Below are 19,895 nucleotides of genomic sequence, written 5' to 3' on the forward strand. Positions count from 1 at the left end.
AACCTATTTCCAAATACATTTTTTTCGTGGGAAAATACCATTGCCGTTCACATTTAATCATGTGATAAATGCAGCCATCAAAGTGGGTTTAGAAGAATACAATTTCCTTCCTCTCCATAATCCATCTCCACAGGGGGGTTTAAATGTATTAAATAACACTGCATTCACTTTGGAGCAAGGTGACACACTCGGTAAGGTTTCACATTTGTTTCTCCAGTTACTGCGTGATCTTTGCCAGGGCAAAAGTCAATTTAGACTCTTGCAGTGCAACTTCTGCAAGGTGGGGTTTGAAGGAGGGGAGGTGGATGAGGTCGAACGAGCATCCCCATCACACCAGCAGAAACCACTTCCACTTGCAGTGTGCAAAACCACTCACTTATATCATCAAGCGCCTGCACGGGGGGGGGGGGGGGGGGGGGGGGGGAAGGAATATATAGGGGAGAAAAGGCTATAGAGTGAACAAAACTCAAGCTTGCAAACTGTTGCAGAGGTTCATTTTTTATAATTATACTACTGCCATTGTGGCCATACACGTCCTTCAGACCCAGCCTCCATTTCCTCAGCTCTGGGATCTTGGCCTGCATTTGCTCTCCTCTTACACTGCTGTCAGCCCAGATCTGACAGTGCTGCCAAAGGTGACCCTTACTGCCCAGAAAAGCTGCATGCAAGGACAAAGCTCTCCAACCAAGGCAAGTATCTACCCAACTGGCCGCACCGGTCACCATATACATTTATTTTGATACTTCTTTTTTTTTTTAATATATAGGTAGATGTAGATATCTATAGATACACAGACATACAGATATATCTACAGATACGTGCATCCACGTCAGCAGTGCTGACCGGGACCACGCAGCAATGCGCTGCCCACACGCACTGTGCAAAAAGCAGTACTCGTGAGAAAACAGGAGCCAGTGCTCCTTGAAAACACGGCCAGACCTAACGCAACAGGCGAGAAAGGTTTTTTCCCATCTTTACAGGCGCAGAGATCCCTTTCCATGGATGACCCTGATTTGGCAGGAAGACACGGGTACTCGCAACATCCTTTAACAGCTGGGAGGAGAAAGGAGAACTGCAACTACCTCGGCAGCTATCACGAGCAATGGTGAAAAATATTTGCAGAGCTGTCACTGGCTATGGAAGAATAATAATGTGGGTACCGGTTGAGTTATGTTATCTGTCCGAGCCTCTGGGCACAATATAGGTTGGCTCTCCGTCAAAGCGCTCTCTCCTATTAACAAGGCACGTTCACGCCAGCGTTTCATCCCATGACCTCAAACGCCTCCACGCAACCCCAGCGTCAACCGTTTGCCCCGCGTAGTCCTCCTGACAGGGTCCTCGGTGGCGTGGGGTGACGGAAAGTGGCCCCAGGATTTGGGAGCATAATAAGCGAGCGCTTGCAGAGCTGGGAGGTGAGGCTGGCTCATTCCAGACAAAACAACCCTTCGGTTTGCGAGACGGCTCCGGTAGTGACTCAGAGCTGGGGTAGAGGAGAGCGGCATCAGCACGGTGTGTGAAGCCAGCGAGCTGCTGTGGAGGAGGCTTCATACAAAAGAAACCCTTCCCCTGCCTTCATCCTCTGCCCACATCAAAACCTCTGTCCTTTCTCACTCAAACAAAAGGAAGAAGGAAAAAAAAAAAAAAGAAGAAGAAGAAACACCCACAAACAACCAAACAACCGAACAAAAAAAAAAACAAACAAACCCTCAACCAACCAGAAAACCCAGCTAATGAATACAAAATCCTTTGCTCAGGTGCTGATATAGGCAGCTGCAGTTTCTAGCTACATCAGCAGACACAGGCAAGCAAAGCAGGCTTATCCCATGACAGGCACTCGATAGGGGATTGTTAAGGAAAATCCACAGTGCCTAAATCGTTGGGGCGATTTAGGAAACGGCAAGTTCCCCCCAAATGTGGTTATACAGATTTGGTCTTTATATAGATTTGTTTTTTTTATTATTTTTCTCCCTTTGTAGAATAAGGGGCTATACGTTATTGGCAGCTCACGCCTCTAGCCTTTGCAAGTGACCTCCTTTAAATATATAGCAGGATCTGGGGGGTTTCTTACATGTTTTTACATGCAACACTGAAGCCCTGAGCACTCCCGTTGCCCCATAAAACCTGCATGGAGGCACAAGCAGCACGAGGAATACGGGTGTTTTCCTAAGGGCTGTGGTGCAGGTTTCATTGCCTTTAAGAACGGAGGATTCTTCATTTTAACCCTTACAGTTGCAAAGTGCTGCAGCCCTTACAGTGCAAAGGGAGTTTAATGGTTAGTTAGTGAAGTACTGTGTCTACAAAGCCCACTGGCTTTTTTTTTTCAAGACCGCAGGCATGCTGAGCCGAAAAGACCTTCCCCTCTCAGACCCACTGGAAGCAGTGCAAGGACAGTGCTTTGGGCCATTCAGAGTAGATTCCATCTCCCTTGGGAATACAGGGAGCAAATAAAGCAAATCAGGTATGAATGTATTTCCAGCCACTTATTAAATCACTGTATCAGAATAAATTTCCCTACTCCCAAACAGGCAGAAAAAGAAAAAAAAAAAAAAAAAATTGCTTTAATGATCACCTTAAAAAAAACCCCACAAAACAAACAAAAGCCCACACTTAAATAAAGTCAAGAAAAAATAGCCGTGTGATTTAAATGCTCCATATTGACAGCCCTAGGAACAGAGGAGTGGGTTGATTAGAATATGGCTTTTAATGGATGCACAGTCATTTAAACCAAAGTTGACATTATTGAAATAACACTTTTTACAGAAGTAGCTGCATACAAAATGACCTTGAAAAGACATAGCAATTACTACCATACATGCAAGATACATTATCACCAAAGCTAAGGCTTGATTTCCTAAGATATACCAGCCAGACTGGAACATTAGGAACTGGGATGAGTTCGAAGATAAGATGTTAGAGTCAATAAGATAAATGCATAAATAAAAAAGCTCCATTTGTCAGGGCAAAAGCTGTATTTTCATTGTGAGAAATTCAATTTTGCATTTCAGAAAAAGACGTACATCAACCTCTCCCAAATGTTGAAGCCAGTTTCAAACTAAGCTTTGGACTTCCAGCACGAAGAGCACCTACTGCATTAAAAACTCCTCGTTAATTATCGTTCAAAATAGCCTGTTGGTGTTTGCTTAGCCTGCGAGATCCTCAGGGTGGCACAATCTAATAGCTGTGCTTATACAGCATCTACCATGATAAGGACCCTGTAAAAATAGAAGCCCAAATAACTAGAGTCATTACACACACACATACATATATGCAGTTTATGCAGATATTATTGCCAAAAAATTATTCTCCCATAAAGACAAGAATTGGATCTTGCTGCCCAAAATGAGAATTTTACTCTAATCACATAAAAAGAACAACTTCATAAACACAGGAAGAAAGAGAGAAATGATGTGAGAAGGAAGTCCATTTAAAGCCGAATAAATTGATGCAGTCAGGAGAAAAAAGCTTGTATATGCAAATAGAGGTTTATTACCCATTCTTGTACTCCTAAGAAACATAATTTACTGACCTTTGAGAGATGGGTCAAGTAGGCTTACGGAACAAGAAACAAAGGCATCTCTTTTGGCAACTGCCATGTTCCAGAGCAGTAATTATCCTTCCCTCTCCCCGTGAGCAGCAGGAAATGAAAAGGGGTGCCATTACACTATGACAATTACTGTAATTTTAATTTCTAAAAATTGTCAGGAAAGTTTCCTCTTAAAAAAAAAAAAAAAAAGTCTGTTCAGATTTTTGGTGTGGTTTTAGTTTAAAACTCAATTCTCAGCTAAAACAGAACCGTGCTTCCCCTTCTCCCACTCCCTTTGGGGAACCACCCACAAAGTCTACATGGTGAGAAAGCCCACTTTCCTCCTCATTACTTGAGAAGATAAATGGCTAAGTGTGGTCAGCGAGGATCCAGGAAAGATGGAGGTGGCCCAAAGACATGTTGCAGATGCCGTAAGGTTGCCGAAACTGGGCTGTCCCTGCTAGGCACAGCCAGGAACGGATCCTTAGGAGCCCTCAGCTTGTCAGCCTAGTTTGCTGCTGGGTTTAATATCGCTTGAACTTATTCAGTCATGGGCACAATAACGTCTGCTTCTTTTTATGGGAAGCAGATGATGTTAGATGCACAATAATTAAAAAGAAGGATTCTTTTCATCTTCTGTGTTCAGAGGGATTATTGGCTATTTTGTGGATTTTCTGCAGGCTATCGTTTATTATTTTCACATTATGGATAATCTATTCTGTGCTGTTAGAACATTATCACATTTTATTATACCCAACTGTTGCACCGTCGGATGGACTTAGCCCAAGAGGACGGGTCTACTCAGCTGTCCAACCTCTCCTACCACTTGCCCACTGTCCCACTGCTATGGGGGACACCTGAAATATTCCCTCTCCTACAGCGGACTCTCTGCCTGGAAGGAAGAACTGCTTATCCAAGGTATGTCTGCGCAGGGGGAGAAGGTGGGATGTGAGGTACGTCTGCCCCATACGTAAGCAGGAACCAGAGGCAAATGTACCCCCAAATACATCACCGTCTCTGCTGTGTGCTGCAACAGCAGTTCTCAAAAATGGAGAGCTGCTTTCCAGGATTCCCGTGTGCACTCACCTAATGAGAATTCGGAGGTCTCATTTTGGCCACTGGGTGAATCTTCAAAATTGCTTTCACACATTCAAGGGAAAGGGATATTTTTTTTTTTAAATAGTTGCCACAACTCACGTTCAACAATGATCGTTTAGTGTAGTAAAAATTTGTGTCTTTCAATATATGCAGTAACGCACCTGTAGAAGTACATCGATTTGGCTACACACAAATACATTCCTACAAACACATATTTGATTAAGAATTTATATAACTTCAGGCTTCAAGGAATTTTGGATCAATGCCTTTATTTTGCTTTTAAAAACAAATAAACTCAATTAAACAGTACTTACAGCAAACCACAATGGGCAGGAGAATAATTTTCCCAAAGCTTTACTTTCCAATTTTTACCTGTTATGTGGGTCTAGGGAATCAATTACTCCCTGAAGGGAAATTATTAGAGTTTGTGTTACCAAACATCTCACCTTTCCCACCCACCAATAGAAGAGAAGGAATATAGGGAGATGCATATAGAAAAACTAGCATTCTTCAAACCTCTTACAATTTGCTGTAATAAATTAAAGTATAAATAAAGCCCTGCAGGCAAGCAGTATTTGAATCAAGACTGGATCTGCACCAAGTCAAGAAGTTCACTATGCAGTCTCACAAGACACATAAATCAGGTCCTCTGTACATATGTAGTATTTTGCATTACTGTATAGGGTGTTAACTTTAATGCCTTAATATATGCACATAGTGGTCAGATTACAGTTGCTGTGGGAATTATAATTTTGCATGTCCTGACCAGTCTGCAGCTGGTAAAATAATAATAAGTAAAAAACAAGCACACCACTGCATTCCCTTCAGCAGGTTTTTTTCTACATTCAATTTCTCCCTTTTTGTACTTGAAGGAGGAAGAAAAGAAGACATGTGAAGCTGCAAACATATAGGAAAGCTGAAACAGATGTGAAATAACTTCCATCCTTTTCAAGCAGTTTGCATGAAACCTCACGTGTCTCCAGCCCAAGCAAATGCCACTGCATGAAAAGTATGTGCTCTTGGGCATGATCAAGCCTATTTCTGAGCCAGAAGCCTCACCCCAAGGAGATACTACAACCCCCTTCTTTTTCATAATGCACTGAAGCCAACTACCAGCATTCACTTGCAAGTGACAGCTACAAGGAGAAACAATCTGTGCCTGATCCAGCTTAACACAATTTCTGCTGATGCTGCCTGACCCACACCAAATTGTTACTGCTACAGTCTCCTAATGGTTGGATTCTTACCTGGTTTAAGGTAAATTGGTTTGTCTCCATCCTGTTCTTCCTCCAGCTTCCTTTTTATATCCAACCCCACCATCACTTGCCTCCAAGATTTGAGTACTTTTGTCCAACATCTTGGTTTTTTCCCTTATTAAAACTCCGCTCATTTCCAGAGAAGGTTGTTTTTGGAGTAATCAACTATTTTCAATATACCAAAAAAGTTGATTGCATCCAGACTTACTCCAGGTGCAGGGATGCACAACAGCTATGCAATAATTAGCTCTCTTCATCCTATTTGCACTGGTTAATGGCCAGCAGTGTCCCACATTATATGGAACAGGAACGACCATACAAACATGTGGTAGCCCAGGCAAGACCAGAGCTGTTCCCACCTCTGCAATCCACTCCACTAACAGCAGTCTAACAAAGTTGGTTAAAAGCACAAGAAGTGATGTAATATAGATGGCATGAAAAGAAATCACAGCTAATTGGCACAAAATAACCCCCCTTATCTCTGAGCTCAACCATCAAAACCAATAAATGTCGTCCGGTGCATTTGACCACCATTCAAGAATATGTTATTTGTGACCATGCACCATACCCGTGTTCAATACAGATCACCAGCTGGTGGACAAAAATAAGCTGTAACATTTCTATAAACGCATAGCTGAAAAGCAACATCTGTGCACAAGCTCTCCAAAGGTGGCGGTGGGAACTCTCAAGAAGGGTAAAGGAATAGATCGGCCCTTTGGAACACAAAGCCCTTTTAGTTTCATTGGCACTACCACCTAAACCCAACTAAGTGACAAGAAGGTCTGATGCAGAATTGTAATTAGTTGAAACCTAGCTAATTTTAAAGCTTTGGGCCATTGTGTTGCCCTAAAGGTAGGGTCTTTAGTGGCATCATTCCACTGTTCTTTACAGAGAAGCATTAATGTTACAAAGAACAATTATTTCTTATATACACGTTAAGGAGTATATAAAAACCAGGTAGCACAAGGTAGGGAATGAAGATTCATTAGGAAAGCAGAAAATCTGCTGACTGCCCCTTAAAAGAAAAGACAAGAGTATCAAGAATGTCAGAAATAATCACTGAAACTAGGCATAGAATTTTGGTTTTTGGTGGCACGGTATCAACTGCAAATACCTTAAAGCTTTTTAGTGTGTGGGACTTGAAAGGCCAACCTGATCCCTGCAGCTAACTGATCTCCTGGCTTCAAACCTTTCATTGAAATCTGTGGAGATTTCTTATACACACATACACACATAGTATACACACATTACATACATAGTATTTTGCATTGCTATTTACTTACATAGTATTTTGCATTACTATTTGTGAAAGACTACTCACATATGCATATATATACACACATATATACACATATATCTTTACATTCTTAATTATGTTACATATGTGCACAGGCACACATACATTTAATTTTATTTTATATATACATACACATGCATGTACATATGAAACTAAATATAAGCACAAAACTATAATGTATATACTCTGATTACATATAGTATTTATTCAAAGTCCTTAATATGGTTAAAAAGAGGAAAAAAAGGCTCTATTTGCATATGTATATAATAGTTAATGTAGAATGCAAGATCCCTCTTAAAACTGAGGACAGAGGTTTGATAAAAACTCCTCTCGCTTCCTTCTACGAAATTGGACTTGGAGTGTGATTTCACTTGCCTATGAGCCCAGTTCCCAGGGAAGGGGGTACAGGACTGCTCTTGGATATATTTCCGTAGACAAAACTCCCATTAAGAATGGAAAAACAGCCCCATGAGAACGGAAAAGCAGAGAATAGTTAAACAGGTCTTACATACGTCTTTTTTTCCTGGTTCCCGTATCTCCCACCTCCAAAGAGGTCGTACATCTCTATTTGAAAACCACCTCACTGGCTTCAATGTAGGCAGTGGGGAGCACCATGCTCTTCAGCATCATTAGTGGGGTTAGAAAACAGCCCTTTTTTTAGCAATGTTCTTACTGTCAAACACAGAGACACACATGAACTTACCTGTTTGGTACTTCTCTGCCCAGTAGGAAGCAAAGCTTTGGATTTCTCTGCTATTTTCTGTAAAAATGGAAAAAAAAGAGGGAAAATGGCTGAGAAAAGACAGTCCAAATATTTAGGGAAGGAATCGTATGAAGCTATTTCTTCTTCTTTTTAAAGAAAAAGACACAGAGAAAGCTCTTATTATTTAGAAAAAGAAAGGGAGTATAATCACATTGAAAAGTTTGGTCTTGCAAGAATTAAAAGTCTTCAAAGCTTCCAGAATGACAAGGTTATCAACTGAAACACACATTGAAGAAATGACAGCTAGGACGTGGATAAGTAGCAATTTACCACTCAGATTGGTTTCCTGACGCAACCGGGCATTCACAAACTGCAGCGGCTAATTTTGGCACTTCTGAATTGAAGACAGTTTTAAAAAAACAAACCCCAAACCTACATGTATAGTTTAGATGGATTGTACTTGTGAATATAAAAGGAAAACATTAAAAATGTGTGTGTATATGGGGATGGAGCCCTTTGCCTGAATCCTTCCAAATTCTCATTTAAGGGATAAAGATTTCATTTAAAGACCCCACACCTAAGTTTCTGAATAGAACAGAAAATAATTAAAAATACGAGATTGCACTAGAGATAATGCAATGCTATTACATAAAATCTATGCTGTTGAAGTGCATTTTTATGTGCTTCTATTTATTTATTTATTTATTTATAAACCATAGGCAGCAAGTGTTGGGCAATCAATCAGTACAGAGTCTTTCTAATAGTGATACATTATTAAGTGCATGTAAATTTCATTACACCTATATAATTACAATATATTCTACCCATGTGTTGCAGGCATGGGTCAAGTTCACTGAAGTAGTATAAGAAAGCAGCCAGAGTTTGTCCAGGTTGTATTTCAATTAATCCAGGTATATGTTCAAACTTGTTACTGCAGGGGAGAGAAGCAGTTTGAGAATGGTAAATTTAAATCATTACTACAGTGTTTAAAAGCAAAGCAAATCTGCTCATCAGTAGAGCCTCTCCAGGGTAAAGTGAGAAAGCAAGAAGCAAATTAAGGAGCTGGAGTTCAGGTTTTGTTTGTTTTATTAAACAGCTTGATCTTGGTGACAGGTCCAACCCACAAGATGTGTTTGGAAATCTTCTGACAAAGCCATATAACAGCAGAGCTATAACGTGGGTTAACCTTTCAATTAGCAATGTTGCCCGCACGTTTTCTGTAAGCAGAAAAGGTGAAAGGGACACCGTGCTATCGCTTCTCCTTCTCCTCTGACAGTGAAGACACACCAAAATAAATCGAGCCTAATCCAGGGGTACCACTGAAGGTCCTACCAGATACACAGCTGGCAAAAGCACACTTTTTTTTATTTTTCCATTGCTGCTGAATTGTTCTGCAGTCGCATGCGTGCGCATATTCCAATGTAATGATACACTGCTTGACTGATAAAGTAAGAAAAGAGGGAGGGAACTACACGTGAGCAGTTCTGTGGAGATGCTCCACGTTCCTGGGAGCCACGCTCACATTCCCAAACTCACGTGCAGAAGAGTGGAAGCAAGAGAGACCCTCACCTTCTGCACAGCTCCGTATCTCTGGATAGCATCAGACAGCTGGTTCTTCAGCCTGTCCAGCTGAAGTCGTTCTTGCTGTTTTGGAAAAACAGAGGCCTGGTTAGCAGATCTGTAGATATAAATCCAGTAGTAGACTCTACCTGTGACCACGGGAAACAGTCCTGGTGGGAGACACCAAGTAAACAAAGTGGGCACAAACAGTATTCTAAAATCTCAATTTCACTGGGGCTGCCAGGATGCGACAAGGTTTTATTTTAGGAAGGGAGCACAAGATGCTTTGATCTTTCAGGCCAAAGAAATTAAAAAAAAAAGGCACCTTGGATATTCAAGATAGCACTCAAGTCATGACTGCTATGTGGTCTGCTATCTGAGCCAGACACCTTTTGTGGCAGCGATATATAATGGGACATTTTGCTGTCCTGCTTCCTGCATGAAGGGGTCTCACTCCAATACCAGTTCTTGAAGACTTTGAAATGCGAGCAAATGAATACCTTACTGCCATCAACAGAACAGAATGGTTGTAAGATGGTATCCTGCTTCTACTTCCTAAAATCCAGCCTCCAACTACCTGCTGGAGACGATAACCCAAGGGATCCTGCTATCAAAAAGTCCATTATTTGTGTGATACCCAGTGATGGAGTTCATCACCTCATTTGATGGTAATGGGTGATTTACTGGACTTGAGAGGTCCATCGGCCACACCAACCTTCCTTCTGCCTGGCGTAGGACCTGATTGTCAGAAACCAACTTATCTCCATGTGTTTTCAAAACATGTACCCAAATGTCACTGCCTTTCGCTTCCCCCAGCAAGATACCGAACTATGTTTTAAACAAAAGTGACGTAACTATCCAACATGCTGCAAAATCACAGCTCTTAGATGGAGTGACCAAACCCAAACTGTGTCAGGCAATCAAAATTCTTCTGGAACTATTCTACCTCCTGGATCTCAGATGTCAGGTGTGCAGGAACTCACATGTCCAGGTTTTACAGAGGGGAATGAACTGCAAGGGATTGAGGCATCACCTTAAAAACCAAGTAGCAAACAAAACCCAATCTACGCTGAAGCTCCTCAGCAGAAATATTCACTTTACAGCAATTTCAGCTGTTTCAGACAACTGCTTAAGAATACAAAAGTAAATTTTATAAAGGATAGGATAAATATCTTTAATTTTTAATGGGAGTATTTTCATACACAGAAGAATATCCCAGTCTTACAGTTCTTCATCCAAAGATTTAAAACGTTTTTTAGAACAGAGCAAGTATTATTCCCATTCTACAGATAAAGGTCTATAAACCTTATATTTGTTACATATGCAAAAGAAGATAAGATTGCCACCCTGGAGAGCTGATATAATTGTCCAGCACTCATCCTACAAAAACCTGGAATTCCAGATAAGTGTCTCTATTTAAGTCATAGAATCATAGAACCATATAGGTTGGAAAAGACCTTTAAGATCATCAGGTCCAGCCATAAACCTAACACTGCCAAATCCACCACTAAACCATGTCCCTAAGCACAGCACCACATCTACACGTCTTTTAAATACCTCCAGGGATGGTGATTCAGCCACTTCCCTGGACAGCCTGTTCCAATGCTTGACAACCCTTTCGGTGAAGAAATTTTTCCTAATATCCAATCTAAACTTCCCCAGTCCTTAGAGATTAGTTTGAAAGGAAGCCCTAAAATAGCCATGTGCTCTTTTACATCAGTGTCCTGTCTTGTAGCACACTGATCCGCTTACATGAGTATCTTTGCCCCTGAAATACTATCAGTTTGCTCAGTTGGGCACCCTGACTCGAAAAGCTTCAGCAGCACTTGGAGCTTCAAGGGAAGCAGGAGAAACCCACAGCGCACCTTGTTGGCAGTGCATTACTGGTAGAAAATAAGGAAGAAAGAAAAAGAAAAAATATTTTTTGTCTATGTGTGCATGCAAAGCAATACACAGAATAAAGGATTGGAAAGGACTGACTATAAAGGTCTAAATTAATGAAAGGCTTTTCAGGCTGTGAGAAATTTTATGGGAGAAAAGTCTGCAGTGCTACCCAGATCCCCAAGAGGGAATTACCACCAGCAGCCAATACCTGCCAGATCTATTTATTCTATATAAGGGATGAGGGCTACAGGCTTTATATCAAAATTTGTAGGTTTAATTATTTAAACTGCACACCGTTAGAAAAGAAGAGTTAAAAAAAGAAATTCTGTTAAATTAATTGACCAGGGAGCCGAAAAAGTTATTATGTGATGCCAATAGAGAGAGGCAAGTTTATTCCTCATATTACTATAATTGTTTGTATGTCTATTTCCTTCAGCTCTTAAATAGTGTCCCTTTAACTTAGCAATTTTTCTCCCCATGACAGTAAAAGCTATACTCTTGAGAGTGCCCGCTGGACACTACATGGGCTTCAAGGGCAAATAATGACATTCATGTGTGGCACTATAATTGGGATTAAGGTGACCTTGCCTGATTCCCTTGGGGACCCAATTTATGTCATAAAATGGAATTTATGTCATAAAATGGAGCCAGGAGATCAGCACAAAAATGTCCAGATCCGCATATCTCCAAGAAAGCAGCTTCTGTTTCATCAAGCTCTGATGGAATTATTCTCAGAGTATGCAAGAAAAAGGAAAAAGCAGTCCTTGTAGTCCATTCCCAATCAAAGCAACATGTTAAAAAAGATCAAAGTATTAAGACTCATGCTTGCATAAGGTCAGTGTCTACGTATGGAGAACAGTCATTCCAGGCTTTTCTCCCCATTCTCTGCAGCAGACCATCACCCATTCATTTTTTTAGGTGGGCTGAATTGTACTTGGTCCTCCACAGGTTACAAAGGTAGCCTGGGGTGATTCAGCTCTTCAATCCTTATCTCATATGCCTGTTGGTAAGTGACACAAATCCAGGCTGTAAAAAAAAAAAAATTGGACTGAGATGCGTTGTGTGTTTAAGGCAGTGTTTTTTTCTAGATGGAAGGACAGTGAGAACAGAGTTGAAGTGATACAGGACTTTGGAAAATGGCAGGAGTGAGTGAGGATAAAACACCAATTCAGGTAAATTCCTGACTCGGAAACTATATGGATGCTGGACACAAGAATGGAACAGAAAACCGCTAGGCAGAATGAAGTAGAAAAGAATTGTCCGTATTCTCATTTCAGTGCCTGAATCACCTGTTATGTGGGTGAAACTTCTCTTAAATTCTCACACCAGCTGGAGTTTGCCCACCCCCAGCACGTTTCTGTTCTTCCCTACGATGCATAGCACAGGCCAAAGTCAGCAGGAACATATGGGGTATAAAGGCCTTTGTGGCAAGGTCAGAAATGTTCTGTTTATCCATTTGTTGGACTGGGGATCCCTCATACCCCTGCGACAATGATGTTCGTGTGAGTTGTACAACAGATGGGGTTGCTGTGGGGTAAATTGTAATTCAAAGTCCTGCTCTGATCTGGCCACAGCCTGTAATTATCTATCCCCACCGCTGCCTTTGCACTAGCATACAGCACTGAATGAATGTCATATCCAGACATATTCCACTGCTTTTCCCTTTCCGGACACTTCAATGCACTTCCAAACTCACCTGCACCCAGTGCACAACTGAGTCTTTAACCAGTGCCAAACCCATGTGGAGCCAGATGATTTCTGTAGGACTTTCACCCAAACTGAGTGAGACCCTGAGATGGGTGGGAGCTAGTCAAGGCTTTGTTGCCGAGTTCTTGATTTCCAATTCCACATGATCCAGTTCTGGGAGAAGAACTGGTTTCTGCAGCTGTTTCCCCATTGGTCATTTATAAATGCAAGCTATGCTTATTGTGTAACAGGAAAGGAAGTTAAAACCAAGACATGTTGCTCAACAGCTTTAAAGCACCCACTACCACGTCTTTTTTCATTATTCCTCCCTCCATAAGACCCAGCACTCTCGCCCAACAGCACCTTGAATGACACGTACCCTGGATGAGCCTCTGACAACCTCAGACAGCTGCTTGATGGCTTTGGTGCTAGTCGTGATGGTTTTATTAGTCTCCTGCTGGGTTGCATGCCTGCAGAAGAGAAGAGATGATGGGAATTGCAATTGAAATTAATTGCATAAAGAGACACTTACAGAAATTTATCAAGCTGCAGAGTGACTGAGACAACACAACACGCAGCACATGGAACCACAGTAGGACTACACGAGTCCAGGGTCTTGACCAGCAATGGCAACCAGAAGGCTGTAGGAAATACTAGAGAGGAGCTGCCCAAAATCTTCCTGTGATCAGCACAAAGACAACGACTGTGGACCTGCAAAGTCAATGGGGGAAGACAAGGTGAAAATAGGGGGTGGACGGGTAATGAGGCCGTCACAAATTGTTGGTACTGCAACTAAAATTGTCAAAAGAAGGGTTGTACAGCAAAAAGAGATGGGGCTGGGGAGTTACCTGATAGCTTGCCCAGGAAAATTTTGTACTCAGAAGAGAAATTTGAAGAGACAGAAATTGAGCATGACAAATTTACTTACCACGATCATCTATCTGCTAGTGACACAGTATCTCCAGGAAAGCACTATTAACACGAAGGTGCAGTGCTGCTTTACGAGCACTGAAACAGGCAGGCAGGGAGCCAAACCAGTCCCCTCTCCAGTCATGGTTGTCCCTCTCCTTTACACCCCAAATTCCAGTACCATTATTTCTTGTAAGCACTGGTTGCTGGCTTTGCTGTTTGGGACCACACAAAGTGGAAGGAAGAGACATAAATGCTGCCTAAATGTATTTATTAGCTCAATCCAGTTCTCAAGCTTTATAAGGTCAATGGGGCATTTTCAGATTCTAAGCTTCCCCAGGGAGCACTTCACATCTTTTTAGTCAGAAAGGGGTGTTTTTTCATAATGCTTCAGTCAAAAAAATCTAGAAAGTCTCAAGAGAGACCTGGAGAAAATAATATTTTTTTCTCCCTTAGAGGACACATTTGAGCCACTGTTGTATTTGAAAAGACTCATTTGTCAGTGCTCTTTTTTCAGGGTGGGTGGGATGTGGAGTGAATAGAAATGCTTTGATTAAAAAATATTAAGATGACTATTTATGGCCTTTCTGTCCTGAATACCCACGGCCCAGCTCCTTCTTGCTTCTCTGTCTACTGATGGAGACCAGCTCTTTCAAGACTTATATCAACTCCTTCAGCACCTCCTTTGAGGAAGAAGGCCAGCCCCCAAACAGTCTTTACCAAATGCAACCTTAACTACAAATAAATTGAGACCTCTCAACAAGCACTCCACTGTCATTTCCATCTAGTCAGGGAAGATGGACATAGGCATCACAAACTGCGATATTCACCCCCATAGCAAAGTTTGGCAGTTTTTTTCCACTGAATTAAGATCTCTGTGCAGACAGCTCAGGTGGGAAAGCTGTCTAGGATAAAAGGACACTTAATTTTATGCATTGTACCTACCAGGTATGCAAGCGTACCTGAAGTGTACCATGAGGATAACATCTCTTAGCTGCAGAACAGTAATTCAGAGGTATGTTAAGGCTTGAACAAGCACACAGAAGGCATGGACTCCTTCGGCACCATGCAGGAAAGAGAAATAATCTCATATGAAGACAAGGCTGGATCCAATAACTAGTTATCCTCAGCTCTGCTTAGTTAAATTAAGATACCATTTCTGCATTCATTCATCAAAATGCATTTCATTTATTTATGATCCCAGGACCCACTGCACCGTCTGACTAATTACATCACTTTTAATTTGAGATGGAAGAGGTCATATCTACCACAGACAGGTATTCCACCCTGTCATCGCAAGATAGGGAGCTGGGAATTGAATCCTGTCACATCACCTACCTTGAGGAGTACGCAGTTAGCCTGATCCCCAATCTTTTAATCAAGTAAATCTTGCCACCAAGTGCATGAATTCCATTAGCAGCAGTTTCAAAACTGAGACTTAGACAACTAATTCCTCTTAATGCAATGCAAGATGCTGGAGTTGACGTCCAATCATTTTGCAGACCTCATTAAATTATCTGCCCACAGAACAAGTCAGGGATTTACATACCAGCAACTCCCCATCCCCAAAGTAAAATGGCTTGTTAGGCTCACACGTCTGATCCTTCCCAATCTCTAAAGTTAAATAAAGTCTCCTTCGTTTGCATTCTAATGTAAATTTTATGTTAGAAATCTTATGTAATAAATCCACGCTGCACACAAACTTTGCGCTGAACTGCTGCAAAATAACTGGGAGCACGAGTATGAAAAATACAAGTTCTGCCTTCCACCTCTTAATTCAAAACACACTTTAACCAACATGCTGGTGCTTGATTTTGGCACTTCCCACTACGTTGTCGGCACAATTAACTTCTTATTCTTCAGCTTAGGAATCAGACAGTGATTATATTTAATTTACATTAAATGCTACTAAGATCTTTATTAAAAAAGAGGCCTTGAAACTCCACTCCCTGCAGCATTTTATTATAATATGTAATGGTAACAAGATATGTCATTATTATTATTATTATTATTATTATTATTATTATTGTTATTATTATCTTTCTTTATATTCCTCTCCCCGTGGAAGTGTGGAAGTTAATTAAAGGGGTGTCTCTGATGAATAAAATTTGCTTCTGAAAAAGTCCTCCACACACAAGTCAGTTAAATACTCAGTCTATGGAGATACAGAGTATCTAAAATATAAATGATGTAAAAGACTTATCTGTCTACAGTGCTACTCTGAAAATAAGCACTCTAAGAGTGAAAAAAAAAAAAAAAAAGGCATCTCTCAGGAAGAATAACATCTCTTGCTGTGCATTTCTGTATGCACAAAGATTGCAAAGACAATGCACTAAATAATACAAGAGGTGCCACACTGCTGCCTAAGAGTTTCCTATGGCTGCTGTTTTCTTTACCCAAGAAGTATGGTCCACCGAATCCATAATCACCAGCGCGCAGCTGCTTACAGTTTGTTCTTTGAACGATCATATCTCTAATTTATTTATCCAGTTTTACAATAAGCATAGCAAAGAGGCAGATGTGATGACGGCTGCTTCTCTTCTCCGCAGGGACAGAATGAAGGAGCTTAACTACTGTTTGTGCCATTTCTTTGAGACACTTGATGAATGACCAAGTCAACAAAAAATAATCAGACCCCAAATGGAACCGCAAAGATCGACAAGGGAAAAAGACTTCTCTCTGCCTCACCATGCCTGCTGCCACTCATAATAATCCCAAAGAGCTTTGTTTTCCAATTCCAGCAGAAGAAAGGCATTTTCATTTATAATACAGAATATGGTTTATTTTCCTTTCATCTGATCCCTAATATAAGAGCAATAGTAAGTTTTTCAGGTACAGATCAAAGATACCTTTACTGTAGTGGCTTAAACATCATTAGATTTACTATCCCCTTTGGCACAGTGCAGCTGCATAGCAATGGAGTAGTTTTATGCATTTAAGAGCTGGGTGGTCAGGTAGGTTTGGCTACAGTTAAGCCACATAGCTCAGCAAAACTTAAACCATATACTTGTCTTTTGCACAGCCACTGTAATGCTTACTGCAGTTTTCTTGTACAAAAAGAGGTAAAAATGATAGTATGTGGAGCAGAGCACTGAGCTGCATGATCTGTGGCTTCAGCAGAAATAGGTTGAGTATCTGCGTTTACACATATATTCCATTGCTGTTGGAGACATAAATACGTAAAGGTGCATCAAGTATGCATAAGGAAATTGTCCACACCGTAAGACTTTCGGCAACCTCTTCCCTGTCTTAGAGCGGGATTTTGTGAAGGGCGGATATCTGTGGGAGCAGATCAGCGGTAACCCACCACTTTTGGGTGTCTCTTACACAGCCAGGATGATCTTACAGCAGAGCTAAGGATACTTCCAGAAATGGATGATCCAGGTTGATGCGTCCAACAGTTGTATTAGCAAACACTTATCTATAGGATGGAAACTTATGCTGCATTAGACCGCTGCCCGTAGACAGCCCCACACCTCATCCTCTAGGGCTGCTCTGCTTCTGCACGATGAACGCAGTGGGCATCTCTCATCCATAACTATTTATTGCAGATGGAAACAAAGCAGAAAGCTGAGCTAGGAGGAAAGCTTGTTTCACCAAGCCCTGAAGTATCTTTACTGTTACAGTCACCAAAAAAGGCAAAATCTACTTGGTCTGGCTCCAAACTGCAACTCACAACTCTTTTTTTCCCCTTTCTTCTTTAGGACCTGATTGTGCATGTTGAGGAATCGTTTACAACAGAGCAAAATAAGAGCTCTAATTCTGATCTGTCAGCAAACCCCTTTGCATAGGTGTAAATCATCCAGCAGAGTAAAAGTCGGGAGAAAAACAGACTGCTACTTCCAAGTTTCAAGCTGCACAATATTCTATAATAAAAGCATCATAGATTTCCAATTTGCCTGTCACTTGAAAGTATTAGGAGATGTGGTGCTATTTTTCTTTAGGGAGCTTAGGGGATGGTCTGTGGTTGTGTGGGAAGAGAAGGGGAGGTATTTCAAATCCACCCAGCATGGGTGTTGTGTCATCTCTAGAGATGAACGTGGCTATAGGCTAGGAGCTACGTTGTTCAGCAGTTCTGGATTAAAACATATGAATTGTAGTCAGATAGCAGTCCTCACAAATTTCCTCACAGAAACGCAAACCTTAGCAAAATTTTCCATGGTATTTTCAATATCTATCAGGCACCTTTTTTTTTTTTGCATTGCTTCTTAAAAATAAATAATAAAAAATGAAGAAGCAGTTTTTAGTATAATAAGGAGAATGCTCGCTCCCCTACAGAATTTGATCAGTCTTTGCAAGCAGCTAGTTACTCACTGACTTGCTACCAGAAATTCAGGTTTGTGTTTTTCAACTAAATTATCTCCAGGACAGTGTATAAGACCCGCTCTTAACCCCGCAACACCTACAGATTGGTTCAGCATCGCCTCAGACTCCATCTGTCAAGTCATTACTGACAGCTCAGAGAGCACTCAAAACAGGACCCCACGGGAAGCAGCTTAACAATGTCACTGCCATTAGTCACCTCTCAAGTTATTTTTCCTTCTCCCACCCATACTATTCCCAAGTAAGTTTTAATTTGACAAGTTTCACTTTATTTCCTAATAAAAGAGCCCCTTGGATGCCTTGTAAACGCCTTGCTAACACAGAGCTATATTACACCTCCCTCTCTCTCATTATCCAGTAAGCCTCTTAGCTTATCAGAGACAGAAATTAATTTAATTCACCACAATTTCATTTTGATGAACCCTGGTGCCTACTGATCATGATAGTCTTTTTTTTTTTTTTTTTTTTCCTCCAGGTACTGATAAACTGCTTATTTCTTTTCAACTATTCTTGCAACTTAGGTTGTACAGAAGTAGACCATCTTCCTGCACCAGATTTCTGCAAAAAGCAAGCAAGTCCTTCCCCTTCCAGCCCGAGGACCTCAACCGCCCTCCACGAGCTCTTAACATTTGCCAGTGTTTCCAGTATTGCCCCAATAATCCTTTTAGCGCCCTAAGATAAATGGCATCAAACCATGACTATTCTGATTGCTTTGCCTGTGCTTTCTAATTCTGTCGTGCCTTTCGCATTTCTGCATTAACAAGTGGACCACGGCTTAAAATCTGTCACGAAAAGGTTACCGGGATGTAGCCCTGCAGCAATTCTCAGCGGCATAGCCAAAGGTGCCTATAACAATACCAGAAAGCAACTAAGCGACATACAACCTACATAGAGTTGTTACCACGCCTTTCTTCCAGTAATTTATTGCAGCTTTTTGCTGAAGCTTGGATCAGAGCCATCCTTCCAGGTTTTTCAGAAGCATTTTGCCCACCTAAGGCTCAGGGTTGCTGCATTTAGGGCTCTGGGGCCGCAGTTAATGGAGCCAGTCAACTTGCAGGGAGAGACAGGGAGAACTACACGCTTTCAGAGTCCTGCATGTAGTCCACAGACAAAGAGAACATTTTATATACCGGAAAAGAGTGTTAGAAACTGTCCCCCTTCCCTGAAATTTGCAGAGACATGGATGTTGTCATATGTTTTTAACCTCTAAATCTTTTTGGAAACCCTATATATGTGGACTCTAATATATGCAAACTTCCTCTTATCACTTGCCTGTTGCAGAACACAGGCTGGAAGTTACAAACACAAAATGCAATAAACAATATATTGAATCCCAAGGACTTCAAGCAGATAAAAAAGAGGACTGATGCATCTGCTTAAATACATTTTCTCATAACTTATACACCTGTAGAAATTAGCTCCTGCATTTCGGAGTAGAATCAGAAACAAAAGAAGCCTGTGTCTCCCTATTTAGGAATTTCCCAGCCTTAAAACCCTCGATGGCAAGAGCTTACTGAGTGTGGGGCTGAGCCAGGGACACGCACAGGCTCTGCATGTCACGGCAGGAGCTGGCAGTCCTATTGATTGTATTTTAACGTTAATCCCAGCGGCTACATCCCCGTGTCTAGCTAGCAGTCCTATAGAGTTTTAGGGTCA

At 41.3% G+C, this 19,895-nt stretch overlaps 1 protein-coding gene across 18 annotated transcripts in view; it reads right to left on the bottom strand.

The window, feature by feature from the left end:
- Positions 1-19,895, bottom strand: part of TSNARE1 (t-SNARE domain containing 1) — a 485,628-nt gene that overhangs the window by 251,950 nt on the left and 213,783 nt on the right. For all 18 annotated transcript variants that reach the window (XM_049828098.1, XM_049828073.1, XM_049828090.1 and 15 more), the window contains 3 exons: positions 13,387-13,477; positions 9,447-9,521; positions 7,878-7,934 (listed from right to left, as the gene is read on the bottom strand). In XM_049828098.1, the coding sequence (XP_049684055.1) occupies positions 7,878-7,934; positions 9,447-9,521; positions 13,387-13,477 (223 nt within the window). The remainder of the gene's footprint in view (positions 1-7,877; positions 7,935-9,446; positions 9,522-13,386; positions 13,478-19,895) is intronic.

This window comes from Accipiter gentilis, chromosome 2, assembly GCF_929443795.1.
Source record: "Accipiter gentilis chromosome 2, bAccGen1.1, whole genome shotgun sequence".
Taxonomy (NCBI): domain Eukaryota; kingdom Metazoa; phylum Chordata; class Aves; order Accipitriformes; family Accipitridae; genus Astur; species Astur gentilis.